Raw genomic sequence first — 15,030 nt, forward strand, 5'->3', positions numbered from 1 at the left:
ATATAACTCAAATTAGGGTGATGCAAAAATGAGTAGACCCCACTGAATGTCTCTGGAGCAAAGATACATTTTAGACTACAAATGTCAAATTTAACAAGAATTCAACCACAGGTGAGTCTGTTTATTCATTACACAGGTGTCCAGCAGACAGTTGACTATAAAAGGGTGTTAAAACCTCTTCCCATTTCATGCTGTCAGCAATGGCACCACATGGAAAAGAAATGTCACAAGACCTGAGAAAGAAAATAATTTCTTTACACCAGAAAGGTGAAGTCGACAAGAAGATCAGCAAAGCTTTACTTATCAGTCAGAATACTGTAGCAAAAGTGGTAAAAAAATGTAAAAAAGATGGAACTGCAATCATCTCACAGAGACGTCCAGGTCGTCCACGGAAGTTAACACCTCGACAGGAGTGTCTTCTGTTGAAAAGGGTTGAATAGAGTCGGCATGCAAGTTCACTGCAGTTATCTAAAGTAGAAAGCCAAACTGGGGTGACTATTTCCCGTGACACGATACGGCGTACACTGCAGAGGAATGGCATGCATGGATGCCGTCCATGAAAGAAGCCTTTCCTAAAGCCCAGGCACAAAAAAGCCCGCCTAGAGTTTGCCAGGGCCCATGCTGACAAAGATGAAGACTACTGGGACTCTATACTCTGGAGTGATGAGACCAAGATAAATGTTTTTGGAACTGATGGCTTCAAAACTGTATGGCTTTACAAATGTGAGGAATACAAAGAAAAATGCATGGTGCCTACAGTGAAACATGGTGGTGGCAGTGTCCTTATGTGGGGCTGCATGAGTGCTGCTGGTGTCAGGGAGCTGCATTGATGGCATCATGAATTCACAGATGTACTGCTCTATACTGAAAGAGAAGATGCTACCATCACTCCGTGCCCTTGGTCGTCGTGCACTTTTCCAACATGACAATGGTCCTAAACACATTTCTAAAGAAGAACAGGGTGAAAGTGATTCAGTGGCCAAGTATGTCTCCTGATCTGAACCCAATCAAACACCTTTGGGGAATTCTGAAGAGACAAGTTGAGCATCACTCTCCATCCAGCATCCAGTCTCTAAAAGAGGTCATTCTTGAAGAATGGAAAAAGATAGATGTTGCAAAATGTTGCCAACTTGTTTATTCCATGCCTAGAAGAATTGGTGCTGTCATTAAAAATCATGGAGGCCATACAAAGTACTAGATGTAGTAGTTTTTGTTGTGGGGCGTACTCATTTTTGCATCACCCTAATTTGAGTAAAACTGAAAAATGTGTAATCTAAGTTATATTATTAACATTTCATGTTATAAGTTGAACAGATGTTATATTAAACTTAGTTTTGTCAAATAGTTGGAAAATAGTGGAAATAGTTTTTGTGTTCATTGAGATATTGTTTAAAATGTTACTTTTCAAAGGGGGTGTACTCATTTACGATGAGCACAGTATAGTCCGTAGATTGTTTATTGGGGGAGCATCAAAATAAAGTGTTAGCAGATATTAAGCAGACTGTCTACTAACACTCTAATGAGAGTGGTTGACATGTAGTTGCTGTAAGTTACTTGTCTAAAGTGGAAATAAAGTGTTAATTTGGTTGCATGGTTTGATTACTTAGGAAACTGGTAACCATAAACTACACCTTTTGGAAGATTTTGAATGAATTATTTAATGATGGACTGAATAAATAAAAAATAAAGTAATAAATGAATATAAATAATAAAAATAAATTAAAAATATTATTATTAGTAATATTTTTTGGGATATTATGATTTTAATTGCAAAATTATTTTGTGTTTATTGAACAAGTGGATAAAGATGACAACCGGAAGGTTATAGGTTCAAATCCCACAAGCTGAGCTCCAGAAATTTACATTTACAGAAGTAGATGTCTCACCGATGACTATGTCAGAGCTTTGAAGGGCTGATCTGTGGTGCGTGCATCTAAGCTGCCCATGAATGAGAAGCAAAAGCAGTCTCTCAGACTCTCGCCTCAGCCAGGCTGACAGTAACATCCCTTCCCGGTTCCACGTTCGGAACTGGAAGGTCACCGACAGCGTTTCCGTGGCAGCATCCAGTGGAAGCGATAAAAAACTGCTGCTGGAACTCAGAAAGGTGGCGCAAACCAGTTGAGCATCTGAGCAGGTAAAAGTCACGTTCCCCTGAAAAGACAGGTTATGGGTTGGATGGTTAGTTGTTAAAACTGAGAAAAAAAGATCAACTTATGGTTGTGCAGCGGTATTTTTGGGTGAACTATTCCTTTAAGGACAAATGTAGAAAATATTTCAGTGTTTACACAAAAACAAACAATTTTACCCAAATCTAAACACAAAGCCATGCAGAAATATGTTCCTTTCCTTCTTTGACAGGTTTTGCCCTCAGGCAGGCAGACGGAGTGACAGGGGAATAAACAGTAAGTCAAATGTCAGGACTTCGAAGACTGCAGGTCTCCACGGAAACAGAATAGGGGTCTGTTTTTAGACCAACAGTCCAATGGCACTGGACTATATAGTGGACAATCCATTGATCCGTCTTCCTGTGTGGTCTCAGACAGCAAACCACAACAGGGCCGGCTCCAGACTGTCGGACTATTGCACGGGGAACTGTTAGAGGAAATACAACGTGTTTGGATTCTTTAAGTAAGGAAGGTGACAGAGCGCTAGCTAAACACAATCCAATAAAACCCCAAACACCACAGAAACACCCCAAGCCTGTGGTGACATACTCGGCCCCATCTCGAAGAAAATAAATTTGATTAAAGGGTTAGTTCACCCAAAAATGAAATGTCTGTCATTAATTACTCACCCTCATGTCGTTCTACACCTGTAAGACCTTTGTTCATCTTCGGAACACAAATTAAGATATTTTGATGAAATCCGAGAGGTTTTTATCCTCCATTGAAAGCAACAAAATTACCATCATTCAAGGTCCAGAAAAGTAGTAAAAACATTGTTAAAATAGTCAACGTGACTACAGTGGTTCAACCTTAATTTTATGAAGCGACAAGAATACTTTTTGTGTGCAAAAATAAAACAAAAATAAAGACTTTATTCAACAAATTCATATCTCCCCTGACATTCTCATACGCTATTCACATTGCAGACGAGAGAGACAAATTTGTTGAATAAAATCAAATGTAATTTCATTGCTTTCAGTGGAGGATAAAAAAACATCTCGGATTTCATCAAAATATCTTAAAGGGAACCCATGGTATTAAGACTTGTATGGCTTAATATAAAGTAAATGATGTTTCTTACTGAAATATATAGTAAAAAACCTCATGAAAGATTTACGTTATTTAAAAAATCCATGGCATATTTGGACAATGGGCGGCACCATTTTGTTTAGGTGCACAGTGTGTTCTATGTCGATGACGTCAAATGGTTGCACTCACTGAGCTACGGACACTGCCCTGTTGTTATTTTTACCACAACACAACTCGAAATACGATGACACATTGTGCAGCTTTTGGTTGTAATTTTCAGTCGATGGACAACAAGAGAAACGATGTAAGCCTTTACTGCTTTACAAGCGAAGAGAAGAAAAAAATGGGAAGTTGTGAAGAATGTGGATGAATAAAACTTCCTAACTGCATCTTTGTTCTCTCCACTTGATGCCTTTGATATGCCTTTTCATCTGTATGTTTTAGTGCAACGGTAATCTAGTAACACATACAAGTCTTAATATCTGCAGGGTTCCTTTTAAAACCCAGACAGCCTTTTCAATATGAGCCAGAGTGCAAAATTAGTGAGGATGAAAGCATGAAAGACGTGCAATGTCTCTGTGGCTATTCAAACTACTATTGTATGATTGACGTATGAATCGTCTGATCACCTGAATGCATACACACAGTTAAACATGCTGAGAAGATGCTACTGTTTTATGCGATCACAGATATCTCGTGCATCACAGCACACACAAGCTTTGAGGCAGTCTGTCTCAATCGAGATTATATTATATATATATATATGTTATATAAGCTGCCCTTGTCAGTCTCCACGACAGGTGCGGCATTTGGTTAAAGCATACACTTATATCCATCGGCAACTGTAAGCTCTTTCAGTTGCTGTGGTCTACTAAAAGCCTCAAAGGCATCAGGTCTAAAGTGAAGAGAACAAAGGCGCGGGTCTTTAGGAAGTTTTATTCATCCATATTCTTCACAACTTAACATTCATTTCTCCTCTTATTGCTAGTAAAGCTTTGAAGACTTGCATTGCTTCTCTTGTTGACCTTCGACTGGCAACTACAACCAAAAGCTGCACAATGTCATCGTATATTATATTTCGAGTTGTGTTACGGTAAAAATAACAACAGGGTAATGTCAGTAGCTCACTGAGTGCAACCATTTGACGTCATCATTCCCTTTAATTTGTGTTCCGAAGATGAACGAAGGCCTTACAGATTTGGAATGGCATGAGGGTGAGTAATTAAAGACAGAATTTTCATTTTTGGGTGAACGAACCCTTTAAAGCCAACAGGAAACATCTTTCGTATTTGCATTTTTCTTCTGTAATGAAGTGTGTGTGTGTGTGTGTGTGTGTGTGTGTGTGTTGTGTGTGTGTGTGTGTGTGTGTGTGTGTGTGTGTGTGTGTGTGTATACAAACTTTTATGTTAGATGTGATTAAAAAAAGAAAATAAATAAATATTTAGGAAATGAAATAATAAGAAAGTAATTAAATACTGTTATTATTTATTAATTACCACTTTAATATGAATATCAAGCAATATTTAATATTAAGTTTTCAGATATTTTAAATTATATTTATTTGCACAAACCAGAATATATTCTTATATATTTAAATATATTGAAATATTTGGAAAATGGGGTAAGAAAAATAAACATTTTTTTTTTTTTTTTAATAACTAAACAGTATAATTTCCGAAAACAAAGTGATTTTTTTATGAAATTTTGCTTCTAGAGTAAATGCCAAGAAGCTGAAATATGAAACACTTCAATACTACTAAAACTACAATAAGGTTCATTAACTAACATGAACTAACCATGAGCAATACATTTGTTACTTTATTTACTAATCTTTGTTAACGTTAGTTAATGAAAATAAAAGTTGTTCATTGTTTGTTCATGTTAGTTCACAGTGCATTAACTAATGTTAACAAGATTTTAATAATGTATTAGTAAATGCGGAAATTTTAACTAATGTTAACTAATGTTAACTAATGAACCTTATTGTAAAGTGTTACTTGAAATATTTTACTAGTAAAAAAAAAAGAAAATAAATAAGAAAATGATTTTTTTTGCAGTGTCAAAACTCAAAAACCTAGTCAAATCAAACTGATTAGGATACATCCAAACGTAATATAACAGACATAAAAACATTTTTTTAAAAAGACTTTTTGACCCTAGTAATCCCAGACAGTGCATTCCAATAAAGTCCCACTATGATTGTGCTAGTCGCTCAAGAGACACCATGCCTCATTGCCTGGCCCTAATTGGGCTCCAAAGGCCCCTTAGGAGCCTGTATATTTGCCTCACTGAAAACTTACTGCATAATTGAGAGAGAGAGCCAGAGAGAGAGCGGAGGTGTCCGCTGTGAAATTCTCAGAGGGTGGCACAGACTAAGTGGGACTCGGTCCTCTCCGTCATTAGTACCAGAGTCCCGCTGAACTCCCTCCCGGTCCATTAAAGGATGCAATATCCAGCATGTGGGCCAGATTAATGGCTGGAGTGATTAGCTGTGCTCTGGTGTAGTCCACTGCACTGATGTGACATGATATGACAGTGGACGACAAGCCATTACACATAATCACAGTGGGGAAATGGGCACTAACAATACCAGACCAGAAGAATAGGATCTTCTGAAAGTTACTTGATTTAGAGGACTGTGATTCCTTGTGGAAACTGTGAACTGGGAAAATGTGGAACAATAAAGCAGGACTGTGGATTTATATTCCGGTGCTGCATCAATCAATCAATCAATCAATCAATCAATCAATCTATCTATCTATCTATCTATCTATCTATCTATCTATCTATCTATCTATCTATCTATCTATCTATCTATCTATCTATCTATCTATCTATCTATCTATCTATCTATCTATCTATCTATCTATCTATCTATCTATCTATCTATCTATCTATCTATCTATCTATCTATCTATCTATCTATCTATCTATCTATCTATCTATCTATCTATCTATCTATCTATCTAACAATTATATATTGTACATTTACAGCAAATATCTCAATACAACCAAATGTTAAATAAGACAGACATTTGAACATCACAGTTGTAATGTAGCGAGATGAAGAAGTAGAAATGTGTTGTAACACAAAGTCATCCCTCTCATTAAAACCCCTCCTTCATTTCAAAATGACTGTAATTTAGTCCCCAGACCTTTCGCGAGGTATGATTTTATGAGGTATTTCGTCAGTGGATCATTTATGAGGCGTAATCCAAGGCCTGAGCAGCTCTTGGAGACTGATTGCCCACCTTGTAAAAGATATTTTAATGACACGGCTCTCAGCGCTGTGGGAATAATGTGGACAAAACCACAATTCATTCTCTTAAAAAGCTCCCTTGTGGTGCCATAGTATACTGGCGACGGCTCAAAAAAATCTGAACCACTCCATTTCGCTCCCTGCTGCCCAGTTCCACAGAGAACTACACCAGCGTTAAGATGCATTTCTGCAAAAATTCTGGTTAAAACTAATGAGAACGAAAATATAAATCAATCTCTCTACAAACACTGTTTGTGCCCCAACTATGAAAATTCATCACAATCCACAAACTTGGCTGCAGAATGTTCTGGCGCCTCTCCATGCTGGTGCTATTAGGGAGAAATCACTAAATACTCAGGTCAAGAACCATTCATTATGGAGTGGATGGGATTGCTAATTCATCAAGACCTGTGGTGATTTTTCCTAATTTATAGCTTTTCATGGCCTGACAACAACAATAACTATTGTATGAGATTATCAATGATAAATGTGAAAGATAAGCATCCTCACCACACTGTAGATCTGAGGTTTGCGTCGTTTGGCTAGGTCGATGATGTTGACACCGTTGTAGTAGAGGTTCTCCATACATCCATGGAAGTTTTTCCGCAGGAACGTGCCTGGTTTTCCAGGAAGAGGGATGCCTCCAAAACTGAGCTTTGTGAAATGAATAAAAAACAACAGTGATGGAGAGGTTTGACAACACAGTGAGAAATGCATCCAATCATTAGTCAAGTGATTTGGCACCTGAGTTGTTATACTCTTAACCAATCAAAATTACTTGATTATGGTCACCATGATACCAATCTTTAAACCAACATGCTACAGATTACATGTAGTCAAGCATTTATCCAGGTCCAGATGAAATCTGCAGAATTTTATGCACTGCTTTGAGGCAAATCTAAATAAAATAAAATAAAAAAAATAAAATATCGTTGTTATTATTATTTTCTTTACATGTATAGCACATTTAATGCTCTTCAAAGTGCAACAAACGATGTAAACATCAAACAAATAAACACTATTATTGTTGTTTTTATTATATTTTGCTTGCATAGCGTATTTCATAAAATGCACTTCAAAGTGCAACACATAAACAACAAACAAAAAACAGACAATACAAATTGTCTGGAGATCAAAGGAGATCAAAAGGGGGACAAAACTGACTACAATGGATCATTTTTAAAATGATTAATTATTAATAATAAATGAGTACATTTATTCTATATCTCTTAAAATAATGCATTAATAAATTTATTAAAACTAATAAGTTAAACATTCAGTTTATTAAATTGATTCTAGGTAGCATTTCATTTGACAAAAATCTGTATTTCAGGATAAAAAAAGTTACTTTTTCCATATGGATCTGCTAAGCATACTTTACAAAAATGTAATAAAACAATGCAAGTAGTCAAAAACATTCTCACCTCATAATCGACTTCCAGCGAATCATCGAGCCCACCTGTCCTCACGTGTTTGGTTAGTCTGTCCACAGTGAAATTGATCTGTTTGTTAAATCGCTCGATCAGGACGGAGTGCCAATGCTGGTCGTCCAGAAGACTACCCAGAAACACAGAAACATGGCCACTGCTGGGGTGCGTCTTAGCGTCGTCTTGAAAGAGAAGACAGAGAGAGTTTACTAGCAACACTACACAGGGGCATGCAAATGTAAACCCTTTAAACTGTCGCTCTGCAATGACAAAAGTTGTCTATTAGAAACTGTAGAGTGGTGCGTTTCCCGAAAGCATTGTTAGCCAACTATGATTGCAGTTTCCGCCGTTACAAATGTAGTTCAATGATTTGGCATTTCCCGAAACCAGTGAACATTCACAAGCTTACGTGGTTGGAACTACAGCTCCCAAGCTGTGGCTAGAAGCATTTCTTGTTAAATGACATGTGGATTTAAATGCTCTTGGACACAATTAGCAAACTAACATTTAGTACCTTCTATATATTTCATTCCATTAATATATATATAAATTAACTGTATATAAAAACTGTATATAAATGTTAATCTATATACAGTATTAGCATGTCAACAATCAGCGCGTTTTTTTGCGCATATGCATAATGTAGTATGGAGAATGACATATGAGGGAACCTGTGATGAATCAAACATCAAATAAAGCAAAATGACATGGAACAAAAACAGTGAAGTAGTCATTGGGTGCCATGTTTGTTACAGCAGCATCTGGAGATCCTGAATAGATTCATTAGAAGTTATTACTCCTCCACCTTTGTGTGACATCCATCACATTGCACAGGAAACGCACCCCTGGTCAGTGTTATTTTAGTATTATTTATATACTATATTATATTATTTATTAGTTTTTTTTTTTTTTTTTTTTCAAACTTATTTTATTTCAGTCAGGCATTTTTTTTTAAGTTTTTCATCTAATATTTAAATTTTATTTGAATTTAACTTTATTTCGATTAACAAAAAAATATTTATTAGTTTTAAGGTATGTTTACAGGACAACAATGTACCAAAAAATGTTTGTTCAATCCCTGTTCAATCCCTTCCCTGTTTACATGGATCTGTGAAAACGAGTAAAAACTCTGTATCATTCATGCCAGGCCAGTAGTTGGCGATGTCACTCTGTAAAGAAACACTACACACCTATAGATTGAATAAACTTGCAATACGTGCGCATGACGCCAGTTTTCACAAATTCACGTTTTTGTAGTTTACATAGAGACGATGTAAAAAAAATGTAAGAAAAAGTTTGCATTTTCAGGCCCCCAAAATGCTGTTGTCGTGTAAATGAAAAAAAAAAAAAGAAAGAAAAGTTAAACGCCCCTTAATCTTAGTTAACAATAACAACTCTGATACAGGTGCACACTTAACAAATAAATTTCATGCTGCCAAATGAATTGAAAAAAATATATTGATGGAAGCAAACATTTTATCAGTTGCTAATTTTATAGCAACTTTATAATGGGCAACCTTATAAAGAAAATTATCAAACAGTTTTTTTTTTTAGCACATTTTCACAAAACGAGCCATAAATAGCTTGAGAAAGGTGTGCCATGTGCCGTTTCCTCTGTTTGATCCTTCTGAACTTCCTGGAAAGAAACCTGCTGTACTGATGATAAAAGAGCAGAAAGAACAGAGTATCTTGACAAAGTGAGAGAAGACTGTCAGGAACATGTTCAGCTCATATTTCACCACAAAATCAAAAGTATTATATTTTGCATAAAGAAAATGGAGCCTATTTTTATAGCATCATTAACATTTTTTTTTTTCATCGTGATATTAATTGCATGACAATTAAGCAAATCTTCCTCCCGAAGTGACAGTGATGGAAAAAAAGGTAAGTATTTAATATGATAATAATTATTTGTTGTAATCTCTTCAAAGTTTTTGCATTCCATTCAACTGTGTAGATAGAACCTTTTTGTTTTCTAAATAAAAAGTCCCAAAATGTACACAACATAAAAAAAAAAAAAAACATGTTTTTGCCCACATTTTTCATGAGCTGAACTCAAAGACCTAAGACTTTTTCTATATAAACAAAAGGCCTATTTCTCTCAAGTATTGTTCACAAATCTGTCTAAATCTGTGTAAGTGAGCACTTCTTCTTTGCCGAGATAATCCATCCACCTCATAGGTGTGGCTGATTAGACAGCAAGATGCTGATTAGACAGCATGATTATTGCACAGGTGTGCCTTAGGCTGACCACAACAAAAGGCCAAAAATCTTTGAGTTCAGCTCATGAAAAATGGGGGCAAAAACACAACTGTTGCGTTTATAATTTTGTTCAGTGTATATATATGAAAATTGCCTCGCAAAGCAAAAGTTCTTAATGGTCCTAAATATATGATCTTTTCCAATTTTGGAGCAAAACATGAATCAGACACATTTTAGTGAGATTCACATGTGAAGGTGACAAAATGCAGCGTTTGAAATTATCTTTGAGAGCTTTCAGCCGGAGAGTGAATGCAAATGTAAAAAAAAAACAACAACAAAAAAACAAAAACATTGTCCTGATAAACAGCATCAACATAATCTTCGGCTCAGTATACTTGGCAATCAGAGCTTGCCGCCACTCTTAGTGTAATATACAGCTTATTCCGTCTGACTGCTGGTGCTAATTGAACATGAGGCTCAGAAAGCTCAGGGACTCTACACTAGACCACTCTTTGTGACAGCTCCATACACTTATATGTGATTACGCCACAGATTTGGCCTCTTAATCAAATCTTTGTTTCACAACTGCCTCTCATGTGATTACCATAAGATGCCACGATTGTGTCTGTGAACACTTCCTCTTGCTGCAATGATAGGAGAGCTCTACAGAACCGATAGATGTGGAATAACCTAAACGTCAGTGTGAATCTCTTGCAAAGATCACACTTAAATGTTGTTTTGCTTAACTTTTTTTACAGAAATGAAAACAGCTAAAGAATGATTCCCATTAATATAGGGTGCAGGAAAGCAACTGAGGGTTTTAAAACTCCAAGTAGGTTTATTCGTAAAATTAATCATGCAATACTGAAGTTTATATAACCAGAAAGAGCAAAAAGTATTCAAATAAAATAATTCAAAGTAGAAATATGCCCAATTGTTGACCCGAGAAATTTTATGTAAATGCCTGGTTTAGCGTCCCTTGATGCATCACATTGTGTTACGAATGTCTGCCACAATTCAGAACACAAAAATGCACGAAATTAGCTTTTCCGAAGCATTAGCATCCACATGCTTGTGTAGAATATGTTTCAGGCCTCCCACTTGATTTTTGAGTTTATAAGGCTAGAGACCTCTTGCTCACCCAGATTGATATGCAGGGCCAGTCGGCCCTTATGCAGCTCTAGTGTTATGTAATCGCCCCTTTGTCCCTCTCCATGCACAAGGACCCCGTCCGCACGCTGGCTCTTAAACCGCAGCGAGATGACGTCTTTCACCGTGCTGGTGGACTTCTGATTGAACCGGTACAGCAAAGAGCTTCTTCCATTGAAGTCTGCGACATCCGACTCTGAGAAATGGAAGGGGAAAAATTAATCTGCATCATGGTCATAAATACCAAGAAAGATAAATATGCAAAATTGAGCTTATTTATTATAAAAACTTTTATATTGTGCATTATTCATCAATAAATGTTTTCATAATGTTTTATAAACAAAGCAAAGAGAAAAAGCCAAAACAAAATGGCGCAAAAACAAAGTAAACCAAAGCTATGCAAAAGCAAAGGAAAGAAAAACAAACAAAACATAAGACAAAAACAAAGAAAAAAACAAAAAGCAAAACAAAACAAAACAAAAGCAAAAGCAAAAGCCAAGCCAAGCCAAGCCAAGCCAAGCCAAGCCAAGCCAAGCCAAGCAAAGCAAAGCAAAGCAAAGCAAAGCAAAGCAAAGCAAAGCAAAGCAAAGCAAAGCAAAGCAAAGCAAAGCAAAGCAAAGCAAAGCAAAGCAAAGCAAAGCAAAGCAAAGCAAAGCAAAGCAAAGCAAAGCAAAGCAAAGCAAAGCAAAGCAAAGCAAAGACACTCTTGAGCTTTGGAAAAGTGTTTTGTTTTTTTGTATATACATACAAAATAATAATAATAATGTTTCATTATTTCATAATATTTAGTATTTAATTTAACACATTAAAAGCACTGAAAAGTTTGCAATATGTCACTCATTTATTAGGTGCAAGTAAAAAAAAAAAAAAAGAACCACAATGATGAAGTCTTTGAATAAGACCCGTCTTGAGAGTTAAGGTCAGTTTATGTATCTTATTTTCTTTTTAAAAATGTTGGCCAGAATATAAAGAGAAATGAAGCCTGTCTTACAGCAACCCTTCAGAACAAATTCTACCCTTGGCAGTAAAAGGCAGAAATGTGGATTTTGACCCGGGCTTGGAGGTCAGACATTACATTTTGCTCTCTTTCCCCATCTCTCCTCATCGGACACAGGAGTGCGAGAGACTGAAGCTAACTAGCCATGACAAGCAAAGCCGTGCAAAGAGCTTGGAGCCGTCTGCTGAATATAGAACTAACACAGAGGGTCCAGGAACATCAGCAAGTGCAATGAGGCTGAGTTAGATAAAGTAAGGAGATCAGACGAGAATGTGTTTGGTTTTCACTTTTTGCATGAGTTGGCGTATCGATGGAGGTGCAATACATGTCAAGATGGAATGATAAGGAAGTGTATCTTTATCTCAAAGTCTTTAATTCTTAGATGCATTACAATAATCAAATCACCATAGAAGTTACATAAACAATGACCCTGAGAACTGAAAGGATAGAAAGAAGTTGAAAATACTGCCAGGTTTAGCAGTAAAAAAAATGCATATTGTATAATCCTTCCTGAGGGGAAAGAACAAAAACAATGAAGTTCAAACTCTCCACTGCATCTGAACTCAGCCAGACGGCTCGCTAAACACAACACACAGTGGAATCACATCATGGTTGAATGATTTATTATTTAGGATTGTGTATGGTAAAATAAAATTCTGAAATAAATATTAGATGAAATACAAACTAAATGAAAATTAGAATTGTTGCCAAAGCAAGTAACTAAAATGAGTTTATAAGTTTAGATAAACTAAAACTGAACAAAAACTGAAATAAAAATAAAAATAAATTAAACCTGTATAATTTAACCTGTCTAATAAAAACATAATTAATTAATAAAAATGAACTAAAAAATAATTTATTTAAAATATTAATAAAAACGAGTATATATAATTAAGATTAATATAACACTAGATCCAATGAATTTCTGATGGATAAAAACAAACAACAAACAAACAAACATACATACATAAAGCCCATCTACTTATTTTTCACTTTGAACATCTTATTTTGGATTAATTTAAGATTAATAAAAGACAAAAATTCTAAAATATATTGCAGGCAATTGACATTTAACATTGACTTAAAATATATTTTATATTTAATATAAATACTATTGTTTTACATTTAGCTGATGATGTAGGTCTTATTTGCTGTTTATTTATTGTTAACGATGATGACTTCAGTATAACGTTAAATTGTTAAAATAATATAGATTGCAATCACAACAACAACAACAATAATAATAATATTGAAATCAGTAATACTGGTCTTGACAGTCCTTGGTATCAGATTGAAAATAACTTCATACCATATTTACTCTTTTAAGATCTAGTTCACAAAATTTTAATGAATTTTTCCCCCATCACTTAGAACAGAAAGTATGTGGAAAAATTGTGCATATCCTGTGTGGGCCTATTTATTGCTTAAAGACACACATGCAATGTCGTCCACAAACTCAGAATTAGACCTCACTTTATCCGTGGGTCTCTTGGTGGCATCAACACAGCAGTGCTCCAGTGTGAATTAATGACTGTACAGGGACACACACACTTAGAGAACGTATCTACACACTCCCCTTTTCAGACATACACACACAAACAGTTTATACCACGAAGCCACGGCCTTAAATTGCAGTTAGCAGCAGAGGCGCTTGACAGATTTAAAACTAATTGACTTCAGGAGCATTCGGGAGTGCATGAATAAGGCCAACGCACCGCTGAGGACGTCCGGTTTATTCTCCAGAAGAGAAATATGAATGGAGGGAGACCATGCGCTATCCTGAATGCATGCCTTCTCTCTGTCTCTGTCTCTTTCTCTTTCCAAGTCTCAGACATGTTTGAATTTATTTTGCCCCGCGTTTGACGCCAAGTTTTTTGCTTCCATCCCTTTCATGTTTTTCCTCTTTATTTCTTCCCTGGAGTTCAGGTTAACAGACATGTTCATATGCAGGGGTGTGAAGTAACAAATTACAAATACTCACGTTACTGTAATTAAGCAGTTTTTAATCAGAAATTGTACTTTTTTAAGTAGTTTAAAAATGGTGTACTTTTTCTTGAGTACATTTTAAGTGATGAGTACATTTTACTCCACTATTTTCCCTCCGTTTATGGTCACTTGTTTTAATTTCATTTTTAACCATCAATGTGATTGGATAGGGGGAGAATAATCGATCTTGTGATTCCCGTACAGTCCAATCGAATCAAATCGCAAATAGAAAACTTGAACCACAACAGTAGATGGTGCCAACTGCTGTTAATCATGGCTGACTTGGAAGAACATCCTTCAATCATCAATTCAATTGAGGTATCAGCATTTAATTCATTCTCTAATTTGAAACATGTTGAAAGATTAGTTCACTTTTAAATAAACTTTTCCTGATAATTTACTCACCCCCATGTCATCCAAGATGTCCATGTCTTTCTTTCTTCAGTCGAAAAGAAATTAAAGTTTTTGATGAAAGTTTATTTAAAAGTGAACTAATCCTTTAAGGTAAATTTCTGATTTCTGTTTTTGGTGTACGCGTCAAAGGGTTAGTATACTGAAATTGGAGGGCCAAAGTATGCACCTTATTGATGACCCATAGCGTTATACTGCATCTCTGTCAGCGGGAGATGTAATAAATCTACAGTTCGTTTATAACCAACTTTTTTTTTTGTTAATTTGTTTGATTCATTTCATACAATCCACCTTCATTTAGCGAGTGAACTCACGCAAAAAAACAAAAAAACAAACAAAAAAAACCTTTTTTTTTTTAAGGTCAACATTATTAGTTCCACTCAGTTGTAAACTTGTGGACAATAT

At 35.7% G+C, this 15,030-nt stretch overlaps 1 protein-coding gene across 2 annotated transcripts in view; it reads right to left on the reverse strand.

Annotated features, from left to right (window-relative positions):
* The window catches only part of cntnap5b (contactin associated protein family member 5b), a 76,178-nt gene that overhangs the window by 35,337 nt on the left and 25,811 nt on the right, over positions 1 to 15,030 (reverse strand). For both annotated transcript variants that reach the window (XM_048168637.1, XM_048168647.1), the window contains 4 exons: positions 11,224 to 11,427; positions 7,878 to 8,062; positions 6,964 to 7,107; positions 1,887 to 2,151 (listed from right to left, as the gene is read on the reverse strand). In XM_048168637.1, coding sequence (XP_048024594.1) covers positions 1,887 to 2,151; positions 6,964 to 7,107; positions 7,878 to 8,062; positions 11,224 to 11,427 — 798 coding nt within the window. The remainder of the gene's footprint in view (positions 1 to 1,886; positions 2,152 to 6,963; positions 7,108 to 7,877; positions 8,063 to 11,223; positions 11,428 to 15,030) is intronic.

The sequence above is a fragment of the Megalobrama amblycephala genome, linkage group LG2 (genome assembly GCF_018812025.1).
Source record: "Megalobrama amblycephala isolate DHTTF-2021 linkage group LG2, ASM1881202v1, whole genome shotgun sequence".
NCBI lineage: Eukaryota > Metazoa > Chordata > Actinopteri > Cypriniformes > Xenocyprididae > Megalobrama > Megalobrama amblycephala.